Source organism: Cyprinodon variegatus, unplaced genomic scaffold (genome assembly GCF_000732505.1).
Source record: "Cyprinodon variegatus isolate N-32 unplaced genomic scaffold, C_variegatus-1.0 Scaffold154, whole genome shotgun sequence".
Taxonomy (NCBI): Eukaryota; Metazoa; Chordata; class Actinopteri; order Cyprinodontiformes; family Cyprinodontidae; genus Cyprinodon; species Cyprinodon variegatus.
The window spans coordinates 236,428-256,693 of NW_015150607.1; the positions used below are offsets into that span (position 1 = coordinate 236,428).

General features: G+C 38.7%; 1 protein-coding gene across 1 annotated transcript in view; it reads right to left on the bottom strand.

Moving 5' to 3' along the window:
• Nucleotides 1-217: 217 nt before the first annotated feature.
• The window catches only part of lmbr1 (limb development membrane protein 1), a 59,919-nt gene continuing 39,870 nt past the window's right edge, over nucleotides 218-20,266 (bottom strand). Inside the window, exons 10-17 of the mRNA XM_015377470.1 lie at nucleotides 20,026-20,115; nucleotides 16,928-17,004; nucleotides 16,368-16,445; nucleotides 12,419-12,492; nucleotides 12,089-12,179; nucleotides 11,438-11,504; nucleotides 4,320-4,481; nucleotides 218-1,662 (exon numbers count right to left, since the gene is read on the bottom strand). Of these exons, the coding sequence (XP_015232956.1) occupies nucleotides 1,577-1,662; nucleotides 4,320-4,481; nucleotides 11,438-11,504; nucleotides 12,089-12,179; nucleotides 12,419-12,492; nucleotides 16,368-16,445; nucleotides 16,928-17,004; nucleotides 20,026-20,115 (725 nt within the window). The 3' untranslated portion in view covers nucleotides 218-1,576. The remainder of the gene's footprint in view (nucleotides 1,663-4,319; nucleotides 4,482-11,437; nucleotides 11,505-12,088; nucleotides 12,180-12,418; nucleotides 12,493-16,367; nucleotides 16,446-16,927; nucleotides 17,005-20,025; nucleotides 20,116-20,266) is intronic.

A 20,266-nucleotide genomic window follows, 5' to 3' on the forward strand; every position in this document is an offset into this window, starting at 1 on the left:
AAGGCATTCGAGGTGATTGTGAAGACAAAGAAAAATCACAGTTTAGAAGATTATGCAGCACTGCAACAAAATGTAGAGGGATGCCTGAGTTACCAAGTCGTTCTCTTGGCTAGAAAGCTGGCTGGCTTGTGGTGCTCCGTGAACTCAAATACAAATCGTGTGTGTTCTACTGATGTTGGTCCTGAAACAAACCTGCTCTTTTTGCACTTTTTTTTTTTATTAAATATTGTCTCACTACAATCGTGTTCTTGACAGCCCCTCAATTAGTTTGAACTGTCGACTTCCACTTTCAATAGAAGAAGATACCTACTATCTTTAACGCTGCGAAGGATGAGATCAATGCGATAGGTACCTCTAAGCGGCAGTACTAAACATCATGTGTGAACATTGTAAGGAGAAATATATATACTTAAAAAGAAAATACTCCAAAAATGCTAAATCATTCAGACTTTAGATGGGCTCAGTAAGAAAGGATTGTTTACATTAAAAAATGGAATAAATGTGTGAAACAAAATATTATGTACATTTAATTACAACCTTTACAAACAGTTTTCTGTATTTTTTTTTTAAAGAACAAAATTAAATGATATAAGATGTGCAGCAATAAGAAAAAAAATATTCCCTTCAGAAAAAGTATTCTGATCAGTGTGATTTAGCTTTACCAAAAACTTTCCCAATTCCTGATTTTCAAAAATCAAAACTGGAGCACCTTTAAAGAAAAAAAAATCCTTCCATATACCAACAGACATCAAAAAGGTTAAATCCCACTTGTAGAAAGCTAGATAAAAACATATATATGACAGCAGGATTACAACATGAGATGGCCGGACCTGACCGGTTGCAATGCCAATAACCCTGCCCACGATGCTGTGCAGCATTCTGCACCGGCTCTGTGGAGTGGGAATAACCATAAAGCATATTCCATTGTTTTTCTATTTAAAAAATACAAACTGACACACCTCTCATGCTTGCATCACTTTTCAAAATATTAAAAAATAAAATGTATTCAGTTTTAAACCTACATGAATTAAAAAAAAAACGTTAAATACATTTCCAACTAATCAGTTTTTTATTTTTTTATTTATTTCAGCTAGTTACAGAGACTAATTTAAGACTTTGATACAACGGAACCAAGCAGAAGATGCATCATCTGCTTACAGCTAGTGCAAAGGGAGGGGTTGCAGAACAAAATAATAAGGTGTCAAATGCTGGGAGCAAGAATGCCCCAGAAGAAAAGGGATGGGTAGTTCAAAGTCACAGTCGAGGTTGAGGTTAGCATCAAGGTCAGAACACTGATGCCAGTCTTTTTCACTCCTGTCTCCGCCTGGCTTTGTCCCAGCTTCCATCAGAGACGCAGAGGATGGAATGTCACGAAGGTAAATTGCTCTCAGCCTCCATTTGCAGCAACAGTCAGACACTGCCTGGGTTTATTAAGTTCCTTCCTTTCCTTTTCACCTTTCAGCACTCAGACAGTACTGTCGAAATCTCCCTGTGGCTCAGCTACGTGTGTGTGTGTGTGTGTGTTATGTGTGTGTGTGTGTGTGTGTTATGTGTGTGTGTTTTTCCATCGTCCCTTTCAGAGAGTTTTCTGATGCCCATTGGCAGAGAGCTTTCCAGATTCGGGGTCTGCGGGGCTGTTTGACAGTTGCAATTTATCCAGACCTGGGTGGTGGAAGATAAGGCAGAGAAATCTCATAAATAAAAAAAACCTCAGACTTTTATTGAGGTTGAGGTATTGATGTTCTTTTCTCCCCTCGGTGCCTCTATCTGACAGTTCCTAACCCTTTTCCATCCAGTATATCAAACATTTAAGGCCAGTCAGACAAAGTCTTTAAAACCACACAATCTTTACTATTCTGTGTCTCACTAGGTCATACAATTTGAGAAAATAAATTAATTCGCACATGCATTGCCGGAAAATCAGAATATCACTAAAAAGCTTATTTATTTCAGCAACTGAATTCAAAAAGTGGACTAAAAATAAAAAAATAAATTGTTTTTCAGAAATTAGGTTGGCATACAAAGGATTATTAATATAGAAATGTGAGCCTAGTTTGATCTAAGATAGTAAAAAATTGTAAAAGTTTAGAGTGAGATATATCAAGCCTCTTTCTTTTGATATTTGTTATTATGGCTTAAAGGTGGCAAACTGAACTTAGCTTTTGAAAAATGCATTATTTTATGAAATAATAATAAAAACTGATATTTTAAACAGAAATGTAAGGCATCAGCCTGTAACATTGGCCTAGTGAGATGTAATGGATGCCCAGATTGCTTTAATAGCTGCCTTCTCTTTACCTGCATAGCGGAGTCTGTTGTTTGTCATCTCATTCTTGAAAATGCTCCATCAACTCCTTAGGGATTCATGGCGCTAGACTATGTTGGCCAATCAAGCACAGTAACGGTACCACGGTACCAGGCTAGTGCCAAGTCCTACTGGTAAATGAAATCAGCATCTCTATACGGCTTTTCAGCAGAACTTATCCCGTGTTCTAATCCTTCCTAGATAGTGGGCATCACTGGACCAACACCAGCAGATTGCATGGCACCCCAAATCAAACTTCACATTAGACTTAATGCAATGTGGTTGCTCCAGAAATACCAACTGCAGCTACAGTCTACTGCCTGGGAACCTCAACCCAAAGTCTTAAATGGACTTTTCTTGACAATCCTCTTAAGGCTGTTGCTCTCACTGGTACTGGGACAACTATCCCTACCGCACTTTTTCCTCCCACTAAACTTTCTGTAAATATACTTGGATACATCCCAGATAAACCAGCTTCATGTAGCTATGGTCTCTGTTGGCTCACCCTCTTTGATAGATCCCAATTGTTGTCTTCAATTTTAATTTAATCTAAGTCTGCCATTTTTTTTATGTACAGTGTATTTTTTTCCTGAAGTTTTTAAAATAATTATTATTCTTTCTTGTGTGTCACTGTATGCATTAACTGCCTGTTTGCTTTGTTACTACAACACCCAATTACACCCAATTATTATGAGTATCTGAAAAAAATCAAATCAAATCAAAACTGCAATAAATAAATGCTCTAAAAATTTCTGTTTGGGATTTATGTATCTTTTACTGAAGTATTAAACTTTGTATTCTTATTTAGGTGTACCCATACATTGCACTGTTATTTGGCTTGTTTTGCATTATTTGTTGCCTCAATGCAACAAAGGATGAAGGCTATTTGTTACTTAGTTAAGGTTTTAGTTTAAATGCAACCCAGAATGCTTTTTAAATCAGCCTTTAGCTCCTTTGCATTATTGGGTCTGGAATCACTCCTATTCTTTTTATAATACCTTATAATTTATCACGCAGTGGTCCCCAAAGCCAGTCCTCAATGGCTGTTGGGTTTTTTTTTCAAGGTTTTTCCAGTACAAACACCAGATTGAAAACAATGAGTCTTTGCTAGGCTACTGGAAAACCTGGTGACACACCGAGGAGTAAATTACATGGCTCCAAAACAATCTACTGACCATGGAAATTTCCCAATGGACCCAAAGCAACTTGGATTCTATGCCCACCTTGATTTACAAACAACAGACAGGTTCATCCTTTCATCAGGACAAATGCACAACAGCCCAGTACCTTTACCTGGGATAACATTAATGGAGGTCCTAAAGTCTTCTATGGTTCAGAAAATGCTCAACACAGGAGTGCCAGAGTTGTAGCTCATCTCAAGGATATGCTCTTCAAGCAGTGACTAAACCTGCAGTCTAAATCTTGCAAATCTCCCCAAAGTCTTCGATTAGCTTTGCTTCAGAGTTATTTAAAGACAGAGGCTATACTTGTTGCTTGTACACTCTTACTTTTTTTTTATTTCCCATTAATATTTTTGCAAACAGCATTCAAGAGCTGGCTTCTTAAGCAATGGCTTTTTGTCTTTCCTTCTCTGCAGAAAGTGTCATCAACTATCTGCAAGATGAGGACAAGGTCTGCAGTTTTTGCCATAATTATGTAGGCCAACCATCTGAGTAAATGAATTTTGCTGTGTTAATGTATTTGATGTGATCATTTTGAAGACCTTCAGGATTTTGATGTCTGTGAAAGGTGCTATAGAAATACTAATTATTTACTTGATAAACCTTCATCATTACAATCAAAAGAAGAAAAGTTTTGAAAATATCTCTCTGTGTGCATAGTGTCTTTTAAATATGAATGTAACTTAGAATTGTACCACTGAAAAAAATGAAAATTTAAGCGACATTCTCATTCTCATATTAAAATGCAACAATGAGTTGTTTATGTTTTAGATTGGATAAAAAAAACCAACAACATTAAAGTTCGGTTAGAAAAAGGATTAAGAGGCAATTACCTAAGGCCTTCAGGAGTTCCTCCCGCACTGCTGAAGTGAATTTTCTCACAAGACAAAGAGTTGTCACAACAGCAAAAAGCAAGTTGTATGAGAGGACGATGTAGATGTTTCCCAGCCAATTAAATCTCCCGAAGTCTCCCAAGAGATCAAACCTAGTGATACCTGTAAAGCACAAACATAAGTGTCACATATTTTTTTCAAAGTGTTTTGGAAACGTCATGTCCCACCCAATAGAATCAAAGTAAAACAAGGCTCTTAGAAGTGTTTGAATTTTTCACCATTATGCTTCAACTGTTTAAAGTTGTATTAGTGAGAGGCATCGAAAGAAGCTGAGTGACCAGTTTTCCCCAAACTTAAAGAATGCTGCTAACCCCTCACTAACATATAAGACAAGTCTGACTGTTTTGACATCATACTGATTACAATAAACAAGGCAAATGAAAGGAGAAAAAAAAAGGAAATGCCAAAATTAACTCACTAACTTACACCTCTAATGCTGTAGTTTGATATGCATGCTTGGCACTATAAAAATACATATAATACAAAAACCTCATTCAAGCAGACAATAATGAGAGTGGGAAGGCATTAAAGGTGACTACCCTCGACAAACTGATAGATGTAGTTAATTTTGAAGGTCTCTTCTTGCTCCAGACTTCCACAACAGTGCATATATTTTTATTTTTCTCATTGCACCCTTAAACAAATGATACTGACTCCTATTATAGTAGAATAATGAAAGTTATTAGGATTAACAACACATCTTAGGCTGTCATTAGAATACAGCTTTACTTATTATGATGAAGGGATCAAGCAAACCACCATTTTAAGCTTGTGTTTCATAACTGCCCAATCTCTCCTACAATTTGTATGCAGTAGTCATATTCTGATGTGTCAGACTGAAGAAGCCCCAGTCTCTGGGCACTACTTCTCCTGTAACATCTTCACGATCTCTCCCGTCAATTAGATTGAGCTATCGATCCGGTGTCTGCAGAGATGTATTTGCAGCCACAGTATGCAGTTTGGCATGCATCACAGACCTTTAACAAAATTGCCCGCGAAGAGGCAGGGAGAAAAATGACGGAGACCTCAGTCAATACAGCTAGCCACTGTGGTCTGGCCAAATTTGTTTCTAATACCATAGGGTTTTGATCCTAGTTTGGTAATTTGATAAAATCTGATTAGAGTTTAAAAAATTGACTTTTGAATTTTGTAGAGCATATCCCTAGTAGAGAGTTGCAGAGATCTGCATGCTGCTGGTTCCACATCCTAGAGGCATTCATCGGTTATATCATGGTCTGTTGCTGTTAAAATATTTTATATTATGTAAGTCAGATAAACTAAATACAGATTCTTTGTCAAAAAATGTCCCAGTTGTATTATAAACTACTCAAAAAAAATTAAAGGAACACTTTGTAATCAGAGTATTGCATTAAGTTAATTACACTTCTGGGATCTATGTACACACCCATTCAGATCTTTGGAGTAAAATTATCTCCACTGCGCGTGTGTGCAACACATAATTCAATCCTTTTCTTTTCAATTGAAAGGTAATTAAGGAAAGGAAAAAACTTAAACTCGACAGCATCTGACAATTCCCTGTCCATGTTAACTGAGATTTTGAACTTTTGATCAACCAAGATTTAGACTGGACGGGGAAATGCACATGTAAACATATCTACTGGTTTTAATGTATAAAACGTAGTGAAGCATGAAACCTTTCCCACCAATGTCATCTGTAAGCCTAATTTGATCCTAGTTTACACAACAAAAAATAGAATCAATAAAATATGGTCTAATTTTTTGGTATAAAAAGGCATATATTATTTTTGCTGCAAAATAACATTAATCATTAAATAATATTAATCATCATTTGTCCTTGAATCTTACACATTCCAGTAAAATCTATCCTGTGCTTTTGATTCGCACCATTGGGAGGAGTGGCCTACTGCTGTGCAGGCATTTAGGTAAGAAGTTTTATGGCTGAAGTGCAAGATGAAACATTTGAGGTGTGACAGGGAAACTTTGGGTCCAATGAAGGCAGATGTCTGACTGTGTGCAGGAGAGAAGAATGTTTTTGAAGAATGTCTAGTTCATTGGCTCTGTCCAGACTTCAGATCCTGCTTAAAGCCATTGTCCTTCTTTATCGTTGACAAGAAATCTCTGATATTGTTCTGCTGGAATTTGCTCTCCTGCTGCTTCCTGTATGCCTTCCTACTTTCTCTTAACTTGACTAAGTTGCTTCTGTACACTCCACAATAACTGGGGGCTTTTTCTTATTTTTGTAGTTCCTTCAGGTCACATGATATTACGGTTTTATTATTGGGGAGGCCTCTCATCATTATGGTGGGGATGGTGCCATCTACAGTGAGGTTTATACAGCTAGCCATTGCACTAATGTCTCCTTCATAATTCATAATGTGACCTCAAAACAATCTTTCAGGGCTTCTTCAGCTTCCTGTCACCATCTTCTCTTTAATGCAAGTTGTCTTTTATAAAGGGGGTTTTATTCTGAGCAGAAAAAAACAAGATTGTGATCCAATTTCTCAAGAAGAGGTCTTACTTTAAAGATGTACGAGTCCCTAACATTTTTATTAAAAAACTCCCAAATTGTCTATTCACTGGTTCGGGAGCTAGCAAAATGAGCACTGCAAGTGTAACAGAGAGGAAGGGATCCTTAAATCGCCAGCTATTGCCACAAATGACTTAGCCTATTGTGTCTGTAGCTTAGAAACAACAGAAAGGGTTAGATTCAATATACAGCCACCTAGAACAGCACATTTCAAGAATCCATAACATTTTACTCTGTGAACCTGCTATTGAATTTTGAAACCACAAACTGATTTATTGGATATTATATTGAAAAAGTGTTAACATTCATTTTACTTTATTAACTATCACCATATTCCTCAAAGAAGAGTGTCTCTTTTATTAGATGCAGCTTGTTAAAGTGTGCAAAAAGATGAAAAACTTATAGAAAAGTAATTCCAGCATTTCATCTCATTGAAAGTTATTTTGATGGTAGGAACAATGCATCAGATTTTTTTAGCCTATACCCTGTCATGTTAACCTGTCATCTTAGTAACAGCCATCAGGGACTCCCAGAGATGTTTAAGGGTTAATCTGTTAGTAGGAGAAAAATGCTTAAGTACTTTATGTACTATATATTTTTTAATATTCCTCACACCCTGGGAAATCAAGAATAAAACTTTAGATATTCAGTTTTGCATAACAACCCTCACTTCAATCAATAGGAGACATTGACTCTCTGTCTCAAACTTGGCTCATTCATTTAGGTTAATTTAGGTTAGTAACCCCAACCCTGGGAAGGGGTAAAGATATGCAGCTGATGTAACATATTTGCCACCTTTCTAATAAGATGGCATACAACCTGCATAGCTTTGTCTTCCCCCATCTAAAAGTACACAAAAACTCACAAAACTCTTTTGACACGTCACTGCTTCACACTCGACTTTCAATGCGTTTTTTCCTCTCCAGCTCCATCTCAGTCATGTATTCCTTTCATTTATTCAGCGTCATAAAGCAGAACCTGTTGATATTTTGTAAAGCTCTCTGTGACTCACTGTATGTTTGCTCCATCCCATTCTCAAACCAGTCACACACACACACACACACACACACATACACACACACACACATACCAACACACAGAAGAGAGTTTAAACAGCTGGGCTCTGCATGTTTATTGCGGACATTATGATGGTGCCACTCCGGGTATTTTCACCCTTTTTATTTGCACTCTGGTCTAGTGTCACAGAAGGAAATGTAAGTAAAATGGATCTAAATGACCTCACATTTAAGAGTGAATATGAAAATGCCTGTATAGGAGCCATGTTTACAGTACATGTCGCTCCCATCACAGTTTTTGAAGTGCTAAGTTGCTATTATAATATGCTATTTTTTAACAATTAATTACTCCAGCACCCTGCCAGCTGCCATCTTAACATGGTGGGATTGTTTGAGTGAGCAGATGATACTAGGAGCTATGTGGTCCAGGGCGTTATGCCCCTGGTAGGGTCTCCCATGGCAAAAAAGCTCCTGAGGGGAGAAGCTGCAGGCTGGGGTGGCCTGGCTCATTGCCGCCCATCTCAAGGGCTGGTTACACTCCCCGCAGCATTGTGTCGCAATGAGCTTGATGCAGACATTTTCGATTTATCAGAAAAACAAAACAAGCCGGCCTCCTGTCTGTGGCACTGTCTGCGGTCACCTACAATTTGGGAGAGGTGCAGCAGAGCTGCAGGGGGGACAGGTCTCTTACCGTTGTCTCGGCCTATGGGCCCAACATCAGTGCAGAGCACTTGGCCTTCTTGGAGTGCTTGGGATGGGAACTAAATGGGGCTCCAACAGGGGACTCCATTGTTCTACTGGGGAACTTCAACTCCAAACAGGCAGCGACAGTAAGACTTGTACAGGGGTGATCTGTATGAACTGCCTCCCCGATCTGAACCCAAGCGGTGTTCTGTTATTGGACTTCGGTGCTAATCCCAGTTTGTCCATAACAAACACCATGTTTGAGGACGAGGGTGTCCATAATGGGTGAGTGGCGGCCTAGCGGTTAGGGCATAGGGCTTTGAATCTTGAGGTTGTGAGTTTGATCCCCCACTCCCACAGACTGCCACTCTGGCTCTCTGAGCAAAGACCCTTAACCCCACACTGCTCCCCAGGCGCCGCACAATGGCAGCCCAATACTCCCCAAGGGGATGTGTTAAATGCAGAGAATTCATTTCATTGCTCTGTACTTGTGACAGTGTAATGACAATAAAATTGAATTATATAAAAAATTTTATTATATATTAGCGCACGTGGCACGAGGATAGCCTATGCCGGAGGTTGATGATCAACTTTGTAGGTGTAGCATCTGATCTCCAGTCGCGTGTCTCCGACACTCTGGTGAAGAGAGGGGAAGAGCTGTCAACCGATCACCACCTGGTGGTAAGCTCAGTTCGCTGGCAGGGGAGGGAGCTGGTCAGACCTGGCAGGCCTAAGTTGCGAGGGTCTGTTAGGAACGTCTGGTGGATACCTGTTAGTACGGTCTTTAACTTCAACCTCCAGACGAGATTCTCCCAGATCGCGAGGGAGGTTGGAGACATGGAGTTGGAGTTGTCCAAGCTCGAAGGTTCGTTGGAGTTCGCCCACATGTGTTTTGTGGATCTGGAGGTGTTCAACAGTGTCCCTCCTGGTCCTCAGGTGGGTGTTCGGGGAGTATGGGGTCCAGGGCCCTCCATTAAGGGCTGTCTGCTCTCTGTAATAATGCAGCAGGAGCTTGGTTCACATTGCCGGCAGTAAGTCAGATCTGTTCCTGGTGCATGTTGGTTTTCGCCAGGGCTGCCCTTTGTCTCAGGTTCTGTTCAATACATTTATGGACAGAATTTGTAGGCGAGGTCAGGGACCGGAGGGTGTCCTCATCTTCAAACTGCTGTTTGAAGATGACGTTGTCCTGTTGGCCTTATCAAACAAGGACCTTTGGCATGCACTAGCGCGGTTTGCAGCAGAGTGTGAAGTGGCTGGGATGAGGATCAGCACCTCCAAATCCGAGGCCATAGTTCTCCACCGCAGAAAGGTGGACTCCCCTCTTCAAGTGTGTGGAGAGTTCTTGTCTCAAGTGGAGGAGTTCAAGTACCTTGGGGTCTTGTTCACGAGTGAGGGACGGAGTGTGAGATCGATAGACGGTGCAGCGTCGGCAGTGATGCAGTCGCTGCATCGGACTGTGAAGAGGGAGCAGAGTCGGGGGCAAAGCTCTCGATTTACCAATCAATCTATGTTCCCACCCCCACTTATGGTCATGAGATCTGGGTAATGACCAAAAGGACAAGACAGCGAATACAAGCAGCCCAAATAAGTTTCCTTCGCAGGTTGGCTGGGCACACCCTTCGAGATCGGGAGAGGAGCTGAGTTATCCGGGAGGAGCTATGAGTAGAGTTGTTGCTCCTCCATGTCGAAAGGAGCCAGCTGAGGTGGCTCGGGCATCTGTTCCGGATGCTTCCTGGTTGCCTCCCTTGGGAGGTGTTCCAGGCATGTCCCTATTGGGAAGAGGCTTCGTGGAAAGCCCAGGACACGCTGGAGGGACTATGTCTCTGAACTGGCCTGGTGTCGCCTCGGGGTCCCCCCAGAGCTGGAGGAGCCGTGTGTGGATCAGGAAGTTTGAGGATTTCTGCTTAGACTGCTGCCTCCGAGACCCGGCCATGGATAAAGTGGAAGTGGATGGCTGGATGGATGATTACTCTAGTATTTACTCTTCTATTTTAAAAAAGGAATTCTTGAAATAATCACAATGTGGTCTTATTTCTTTAAGAACATGGGCTGTTTCTCAATATGTCTACTTGTGCATTTCTTAGCCTGTCTACAGCAGTCCTCTGGGAATAGCCGTGTGTGAAGTACTGCTGGTTCTGATGGTGGTTTTAAGTTATATCTGGCAAAATGTTCATTTAATTTGTGTTTATCTGACTGTGTAAACTATTATTCCCCCACTAAATGAAAAAAGGTAAATGATTTATTATTATCTAGAGAATTATCAATAACAGGAGGTGAAATGCAGCTGCAGACGAGCCAAGCGTGTGGTGATGTTACAAGTACGTTTCTGTTCCAATTGACCCATATTTATGCTACATGCTCCCGTTCTCCTCAAGTCCATACTTTCCCTGTTTTCTTGTCAAGAACATACTAGGCGAGGACACGAGTCCGTACTCACGTTCTTGCGAATTGAGAAATGGCCATGAGCTACTGTACAAAGTGTACTGTGACTTCAACATTACAAAACATACAGTGAAAGGGGATAGATTATTTTTTAAAGCACCATATTGTTTACAGTCAGGTCATCAGGTAGATGAAAATCTAAATAAAAGCAGCTTTAAAACGTGCAAATTAACATTTTCTTAACAGAAAATTATTAAAAGTTGTTCTTAGAATGACACAAAAATGTAAACTTAATTTTTTCCTGGTTAAATAATACCAAGCAAGTTTAGAAACATGAAGCTTTGTCAGTCAGTCTCTGTTTCGTATAAACTTAGATGCTCAGATGAAAAATCCAATTCACCTTTTTAATTCATAAAATGTTCCTCATACAAGCAGACAAAAACAGACTGGTACAAAAGCAAACTTACCAAGAGTTCTGGACATTACAGGTAGAGCTGAGCTCAGGACCAAGATGGACACACAGCAGCCAATGATCTAAAAATAAGAAAATTGTCCCATTTTAGTTTTCAGGTCGCTCAAGCACATAATGTACACTTTATTTGTGGAGAAATAAAACACTTCGACAGTTCCAGTGCTGATGTGCCCACACACATACACCCCACTCGATGTTAAATTGGTTCCACATATTACACAATTAGTACCTCTGAAGTTGCTCATTACCAGGCTCCCTCCATTGTCCTTTCAAGCCCTTTCACTAAAGCGTCATGGCTAGTTAACAAGCTCCGCCACTCCCAAACTCATTACCAAGTGAAAAGGTGCCACTATAGGCTGAACAGAGCACACATCCTCAACCCCCTAAAAACCCATTCTTCCTCTGATGTATAAGAAAGGAGCTTGCACTTTGTCAGTGTTTACACAACCCACAAACAAATATTGGACACATTGAGGAAAGCCGTTGTAAAACCTTGAAGAAACCGCTGGGAAGCCTTAGGGATTCAGGGAAAAAGGAAGCTGATGGAGGAGAAAAAAAAAACGGACAAAGAGAAGGAGCCCCAAAACATATCAGAACCTCTGGGGGTAATTTCAGCGTCTTCACTCCCTCTTCAGCCCATCTTTACCGTTGTCATGGTTGTGTCATCCTTCCTGGGAGTGAATCCCTCAAAGACACGCAGGCTGTAGAATCCAACGACGGAAGACACCATCAAGTAGCTGTTCAACAAATCAATCAAGGACCAACAACACTTTGCAGCAAAGACGTTTTCTTAAGTCTTTCACATGTTTTCCAGGATTGCTTCTTTTCAACTTTAATAAAAGGTGATGAAACAACACAAAATGCTCCCGGAAGGTGTTTGGCTGAGCTATGCCCTAAGCAAACAAAGCTGCCTTGGTGGTGCTGCTTTTGGTCATGGAGCATACAACAGACAAAAGGGAGGTCACTTGAAGGATACAACATGAGGATGATCTCCAGCACTGCCTGAACCACGCCAAATGTGGACAAGGATGTGTTCCCAATTCCTCGATCCTGGACGATAGAAACAAAAAAAAAAACAACAAAAAAACAATGCAGTATTAGCAGTCATATAGCATCACTTAAACATAAAAAACATCCTAAATCCAAACAAAAGGTTTATGATAGCACTAGTTACTGGGACTAGTTCACATTATCTCAGGAGGTATATATATTGCACAAGGAATTTTCCAACTTGACAAAAAAGTAATTCAATCTCACTAAATAATAAATGAAAGAGGATGAAAGAGGCTCCTTCCAAATCGCTGTTCATCACACAATATGTGAACAGGTGTTCAAACAAAAACACCATATTGCTTACGGTAAGAAGCGTAGACAGGCTGAGAGCTTGCCAAAAACATGGAAACAACTTAAACAAATACTTAAGCAAATACTCTACAAGCCCCCCTCCCCAACTAAAGATCTTTTGAAAAAGACAAAGACAAACATCTATATTCTCTGAACATTTCAAGCTAGTGTTTTATTTGATTAATATTTGCTTTTGTTAGACTTGGCACAAGAACTAATCTTTCAATAACAAATTATAGCTCATACCTTAATTACTTTATTGAGCCAAGTAGTTTAAAAGTTGAACTCAATCTTTTCAAAAGTGAAATTAAAATACCTACAATACAAAAGCAAAAATGTAGTTGCTCTTACTGTTACAGAGAAAAAAAAAGATGTAATAAATACATTTTTCTGCAGTATGTTGAATTTTGCATAAACATAATCCTGGAAAACATTTTTACATTTAAACATTTGAAAGTTTATTCCGTCCGAGTCGTATTTGTTATTATTCATGTTTTTATGATCAGTAGACTTTCCCTTTAAGTCTTCTTAGTCTGATCTGTTTTCTGAAACAGCCTTCAAGAAAAAAACAAAACAAAACAAAACAAAAGACTCCTGTCTGGCACGTTGTTTCATGCCTGCAAATGCAACTGTCATCTTTCTTAGCTTACTGCAATGCCACACTGCAGAGTTCTTAGTCCATTACATAGCTAGCTTAGCAACCTGATGTCTTTATGGTTGCAGGAATGGTAAACATGGTGACTTATATATATTAAATGCGACAATTTACACATTTACATAAACTAGCTTTTCATACATACCAACTATCAGGTGTGGTACAGTTCAGCATGGTTTCAGGCTGCAGAGTGGCATTTACTCTTCAGACAGAGTTAAGAAATGGGGATGCCCATTGTAATTAATTATATATTAATTGAATAAATTGTTTAGTGATTGTATCTGTGTGCAACTGACCATGTCTGCTGCAGAAGTTTTTTTTACAGAGTCTCAGGCCATGTAAATGTAAACATGTTACCCATGTTTACATTTGAGATTACAATTAGCCAAGCAGAAAATGAAGATCACAATAACCATATTGTATTTAAAAACAAAACAAACAAGCACATGGTCAACTTTCAGATTAGTAACACATAGAAAACCCTGATAACCTTAAAGGGGTAGTTCATGTTTTTGGACATGAAGTGTGAAACATTCACCATCTGTAGCTGACATATAATATTTTTAGTAGCTGATATTGCTAATGGGGGTTAGCACATCAGCAAATTGCACATCCAACTGATTTTTTTTTCTGGTGACTACAATGTTACCAAATACGGTTTGACGTCTGTCCAAGTTGTGCACTGCAAAAACTATCTAGAAATAAGTAAAAATGTTTTAAATTAAGTGCATTTACTCTTAATTTGAGTAGGTAAATAAAATGATTTGCAAATGGAATTAGTATTTTCACTCTTTAAATAAGATAAGTAGATAATATGCGCTTGAAATAAGACAGAACCATGTTATTTGTTTATTTTAAATGTAAATGGTTTTGTTGCAGATGGCAAAAAAATTTATATCTAAAAAGGTAATTTTTTCTAAAAAGAAGTGCATTTTTTCTTGAATTGAGGAGATAATTAAGACACTTTGCCAATGGAAGAAGATGATGTACTTTTAAAAATAAGAAAAAAAATCAATTGCATCGTTTTGTTTCAAGTGCATATCATCTAATTATCTTATTGTAAGACTAAAAATACTCATTCCATTGGCAAATCATCTTATTGACCTACTCAAATTACACTTAATTTAGAAAGCTTTTACTTATTTCTAATCATTTTTTTTTGCAGTGCATTGGCAGTCTGTCACTTAACTACTCAATTCAAGGAAAACACCCTTATTTTCAGAAAAAAACAACCTGTCATTTCATTTTTTTGCAATGTGACAGACTTTCAAGACAACTCCAAAAGGTTCCATTATTGACTTCAGCAAGGCCATAATAATCAGCAGCTTTATAGCTTGCATTATTAACTATACGGTGTGTGTAGGCTGTAACCCACCATCGCACATCCATGGCTACAAGCTGCAGATTCAACTAATAATAAATGTATACACTAGCATTCAAAAATATTTGAAAACCCTGAAAACAGAGCAGACAAATCCGTGTTTTTATTTGGATCTTTGAATATGTTCCAGTTAAAAAAGATATTTTTAACCAAGATATTAAAATTTTCATTTTTTAAAGACCAAATGCAGTTGGATAGAAACAGCCATAAACCTGCAGCTTATTGCCCATTGTAATAAAATACAATGTCAGTGTGATAGCTACCAAAGGAAAAGAGCTGCAATAACATCTTTACTAGTCCCCCTCAAAGAGTTGGTTCACACAGCCATAAAATACTGCTTCCTTTAATAGAAGTAGCGACAGCTTTGCATGTTCTCTGGTTCTTTCTCTTTTTACTCTTCTGTTCTGTAAAGCTGAGCAGGACATTGCTCTGTATGCTAGAGACTGCAGTAGGATGCTCAGTTGGAAAGGAAGACAAACGTTGACGGGGCATTTTCATTGTGTGCTCTTCGTATAACAATTAGCATATCAGGGGTTCATTTGACTTTCCCACAGTCGGAGTCGCTGCTCGGGTCGTGGCTTGTCCAGATGTCAAACCAGATGTTTCCCAACTTTCTTTCCACCATCCTCATTTCTTACAAACTATTAAACTTTGGGCAGAGGGAATTTTTGTGCCAGAGGGGCAGAGTGGATTAATGTATAGGTTACATAGGTAAACAGATGGATTTCATATCAGTATTGATTGTTTAAAAAGACGACACACCCCTTCTACTGGTCCTATGAGATTAGATCAGACGTGTGGCATCCATCCAGTTGAAAAGAGGCATGACCTGTTTAATTGAGCCAAACGTTAAGGGAGGACAGTTTCAAGCTACATGACGAGTGTAATTTAGGGGGATTTTCACAGATGCGTCAAGCCAAAGCAAACATCCTCTCAATAAAATAAATGGAATGTGGAGGGCAGCTCTTTCAGATGCCCGCCAGACGAAGAATAATGTGGTAGAAATAGGATACATAATGTTGCCCCTTCCCAGACAAGAATGCAACCACAAGCACACGCGCATACACGTAAGAGCACACATGCATGCACCGCTGCGTGTGGGGATGAGATACAGAAAGCTTAACACAGGTCCGCTTGTTAAGTGAAGATGTAAATCTCTAAGAGTCATTCTACTCTATCAGACTCACACCAGATTCCCTCTGCTTGGCCCCGCTTGACTTTGCAGTAACAAGGAGAGGCAGCTTTTTCAATCACTGTGGACATGAAACACGTAACAAGCTCACTGACCCTGCAGGTTGCTGTGAAATGACTCTGAATGAACTTCAAAAAACAAAACCAGTAACACATGGTTTTGATACAGATTACCATCTCTTTGGGTTCCTTTTTTTCCACAGCACCTGAGCATATCCGGAATTTGATTTATGTCTCAGCCGAGGACATGGCAAGTCTCATAGGCAGGCTCCTCTGCAGTTTACATTCTGGGTGTGTGCCGGTGAGTATGAGAGAAAAAGCTAAAGGAGTCCTGCAGTTAGACAGAGGGCTTACCGTGGATCCCTTGGGCATGGCCGTCTCATCCACTAGAAGGTAGAGAATGTTCAGGGCCACCATAATAACAGAAATCGTCTGCAAACAGAGAGGAAGATATAGATTTGTTGACATATAGCGTAGAGGGTAATTGGTCTTTTTTTCTCAGAATTTGCTATCACAATATATTTAACTTGCTGATTTGCAGGGATGGTAAGGTATAATCACTATTTTGTGATTAGAAACAGCCCCGAAATAAAGCTTAAAATAGGCCGAACAATAAGAAGTACGCAGGAGTGTGACGCACGTGCCATGCTACACACATGGCCGCTTTGCTTTTTCTAGTGGTATAAGTTGGCATAAATAGTATTTTTCACTGTGTAATTTATTGAAAATCCCAGTTATTGCAGGCAGCTAATCAGCATTGTTTAAAACAACTATTAGATAAAAGTAGTTTCTCCACCCAGACTCTGTGGGAAAGAAGAGTTTGAAGGTGACTGTTTTAGTTCCAGTGGCCAGCAGCCAGGTTGCATACGCCGTGAGCAAACAGAGCCTAATGACAGGTCAGCTTCAGCACTTACCGTTCCTGCGAGCAGGATCAGCATTACTATGGGATACAACAAGTTCTTCTCCCATCCTGATGCTTTCTTTCTTCTCTCTGAGGTACAGCAAAGTGGAGAGTTAACCGTCATAAATATTATATACCAAACATGTAAGGGACAAAAATAGGTGTAGAGTTATTTTTACGCTCTTTTCAGGATTAATGAATTCGGCCTTGACCTTAGGATACACTCAAATCCAAGAGTCAGTCATGTGCACAAATTTAGATCAGGGTGAACTCAATGAAACAAAGGAAATCATTATGAATAACAGAACCATTCATCTATAGTAGTAAACTAATATTTGAAGTGATTTCAGGTTATAAGATACTTTTGATTAAAAACTTCTTTGTGTACTCTGAAAATTAAAACCAACATAAACAATAAGGGAGGCTTGCTTGCTCCTAAAGCTGGTTGGAAAAAATTTTATAGTACAAATGTTGGCTATGGGTCATTGGTTGTTGACCAGTTGCACAGAGACCATGAAATGTGACTATGACCACAGTGATGTTGTTGAATTAGCTGTCTGCGGCTGTTGGTCTACTGTAATTGCACACAGGGGGGATCTGATTTGTCTTTATAAAGAGAAATATGACCAGATCATCTCAAATCTACACATCCCACCCACTTTATGGAAACATTTCTAAATAATCAATGGACCTTTTAGATTTCTATACTGAATCCTTTTTAAAACATCTTTATGACAAGTGTGTTAAATTCAAAATCGCTCACATTTTATTGCTCATGGGTGCTAGTGGGGTTCATTTTTAGTTGACTTCTTTCTTCTTTGGAATAATCGAAAGTCATACGAAAAAGGTAAAAACTTCCAGACATCCAGCTAAAACAAAATGCAGTAAGATCTGTTCTTACTCTACCAATGGAGAACAGATCTTGGTGGGTTGTTGTTGTGCTAATTATGAAAAATGGTCAAAAATAACTAAATCTGAGAATTAAATTGAATCTGTTTTGTTTCTTTTCCTTTGAGATAAACTTTGGTCACTAAGGCCAGAATTCGTTCATTAGACCTGATTGTTTTGGAAATCATTAATAACACATGACAGGGGCCTAATATAGTTTACCATTGCACATCACTAAGCTACACCATAAAATCAAAATGGCATTCCAGGGTATGTCATAATAAATTTATGATCAGCTCGAGAACTGCACTTAAAAAGGGGAAAACTAGCATCTAAACAAATGTTTTTGGTCAGTTTTTCAACAGCAGGATCTCTCAGAGGGAGATCAGGAAAACTTTTATTTGGACACAGGCTGCTATAATGCTGTGGCTTAGGTTACCATAGTAAAGATGCCATATAGCTAGATCTAAAACTACATAACTAATTATTTTGCAAAGCAATTAATCTGTTGATTATTTTTTTGATTAATTAAAATAATAATCAGATAGCCAGAGGTTCCTTAAAGAAATTTTCACGAAATTAAACCTGGCGAAACTCAAAATTTTCCACTTGAGGAGACAAAAATATATATATATTTTTTTTTATCTTAAACACAATATGTGTATGCATTTTTTTTTTTACAATTTTGATATAATCATTGCTCTAAGTTTGTCATTCTGTCAGCTAAAAGCATGTTTTAGAGCCTCTATACTCCAGTTAACAATTAATCAATTACTAGATTAGTTGACGATTATTTCAATAATCAATTGAACACAATTACTCCGATTGTTTCAGGCCTACATGTATCAACCGGAAGAAATCTGCAGTAAATCACTGAGAAACTTTAAGACTTTGAGTTTTAAAGGACTGCACTGGGCATTAAATAGATAAGCTGCACTAGAATATCAGGTTTCATTTTGTACCCTGAAGTATGAAAAACAAATCTATTTTGTATGTGTCCTGTGTGGTGCAACTTTAATTTAAAAACCTGAGATGCAAACCAATAAGTTGCTTTTTTTATTTCTCCCTGCTTATGCATCTAATGTTTTGCATGTTGTGGGAGAGCTCATCAAAGCATTGATTAAATAGGGGTGTGGAAACACTTAAACTGCTTCTGTTATCAGCCACTAGATTTATAAACCCCTGACATACGTTGGTACCTGCTGGTATAAACAAATGTTTCATAAATCATATGTGAAAGTTGTTCCACAATCCTTTCTGTGCCAAAAGCTACCCCAGTTTTTGAACACAAGAGGCTCTTCTTAAGCAGATAAACTTCTACATCTGAAACCCTGCAACATCTGACTGATGGTTTGTAATGTTTGTTTTGGTGAAATCATATTGTAAGCATGCAAGCGAAACACATCTCAGCTGTGACTGAAACCACACCACCTCCAGGTAATACACATCTCATAACCATCAAAAACGATGCTCTTCCTCTTTAATCAGCCGCACTCATCATTGCCTTAATTAGCGGAAACAGTGATAAATCTTGGATGAAATAAAACGCAGTGAAATTAATTTTGTGATTTATATTTTGGTTTCAACTTCTAAGAGTGTGGTGGGCAACCAACGTGACTTTCTTCCAAGCCAGATGAAACATTTCAATTTTATATCAACGTCGTATTTCAGCAGTTGATCAGTCATGTTTGTAGACGCTACTGACAGCTTGTAAACCTCATGCACTCTGTGGCTGTAACATCCGCTGTTCTCTTACAATATGTGTGTATGACTGCCCTTATATCTCTGGCATATTGATTGTCTTTGTCTATTGCAAACCAACAGTCAGTTCTCTGTATTCCCAAAGTGTATTCAGTCTGCCTGCCCGAGAAGTTTGCCAAGTGCATTTTATATGCACCATCCTTCTAAATTAATGACATCACTAAAAGGCTTGCTACAATATAAAGTTTGCATCTTGTCCAATATCCTAAGTGCCTTTGTGCTCTCCTTTCTCCGCCACACTGCTCCCCAAAAGGCTCTGCCTTCATTTATAATACCCTAAAATGGATGGAAAATTATCAGGCAGGTCTGATCCAAGTCCAAATTAAGAAATTAAGGCAGATGAGGGAGCAGCTGCCTGTCAGCAATATGTAAAAATCTAATGTCTTTGGCGTACATCGCAGTGGTAATTCAAGGTCTTAAAAAGACTATACATCAGACTTGACATAGAATACAAACACTTACCTAGTTTATTCTTCTGACTTCTAATATTGTCCAGTTCTTTGGTGAGTTGATAGGTAAAGCTCCCTCGGATGTAGGTGAGTGAAGATGATCCTGTGGAAGAAAAAAATGTTGATCCAGCAACTTAAGAATTGTTCTTGTTACTGATAAGTGTTGTTTTATCCTTCACAAAATACTGTTAGCGATGATCCTTAATGTTATGTTTATCATTGTAATGTTATAATTAGGGCTGCAACAACGAATC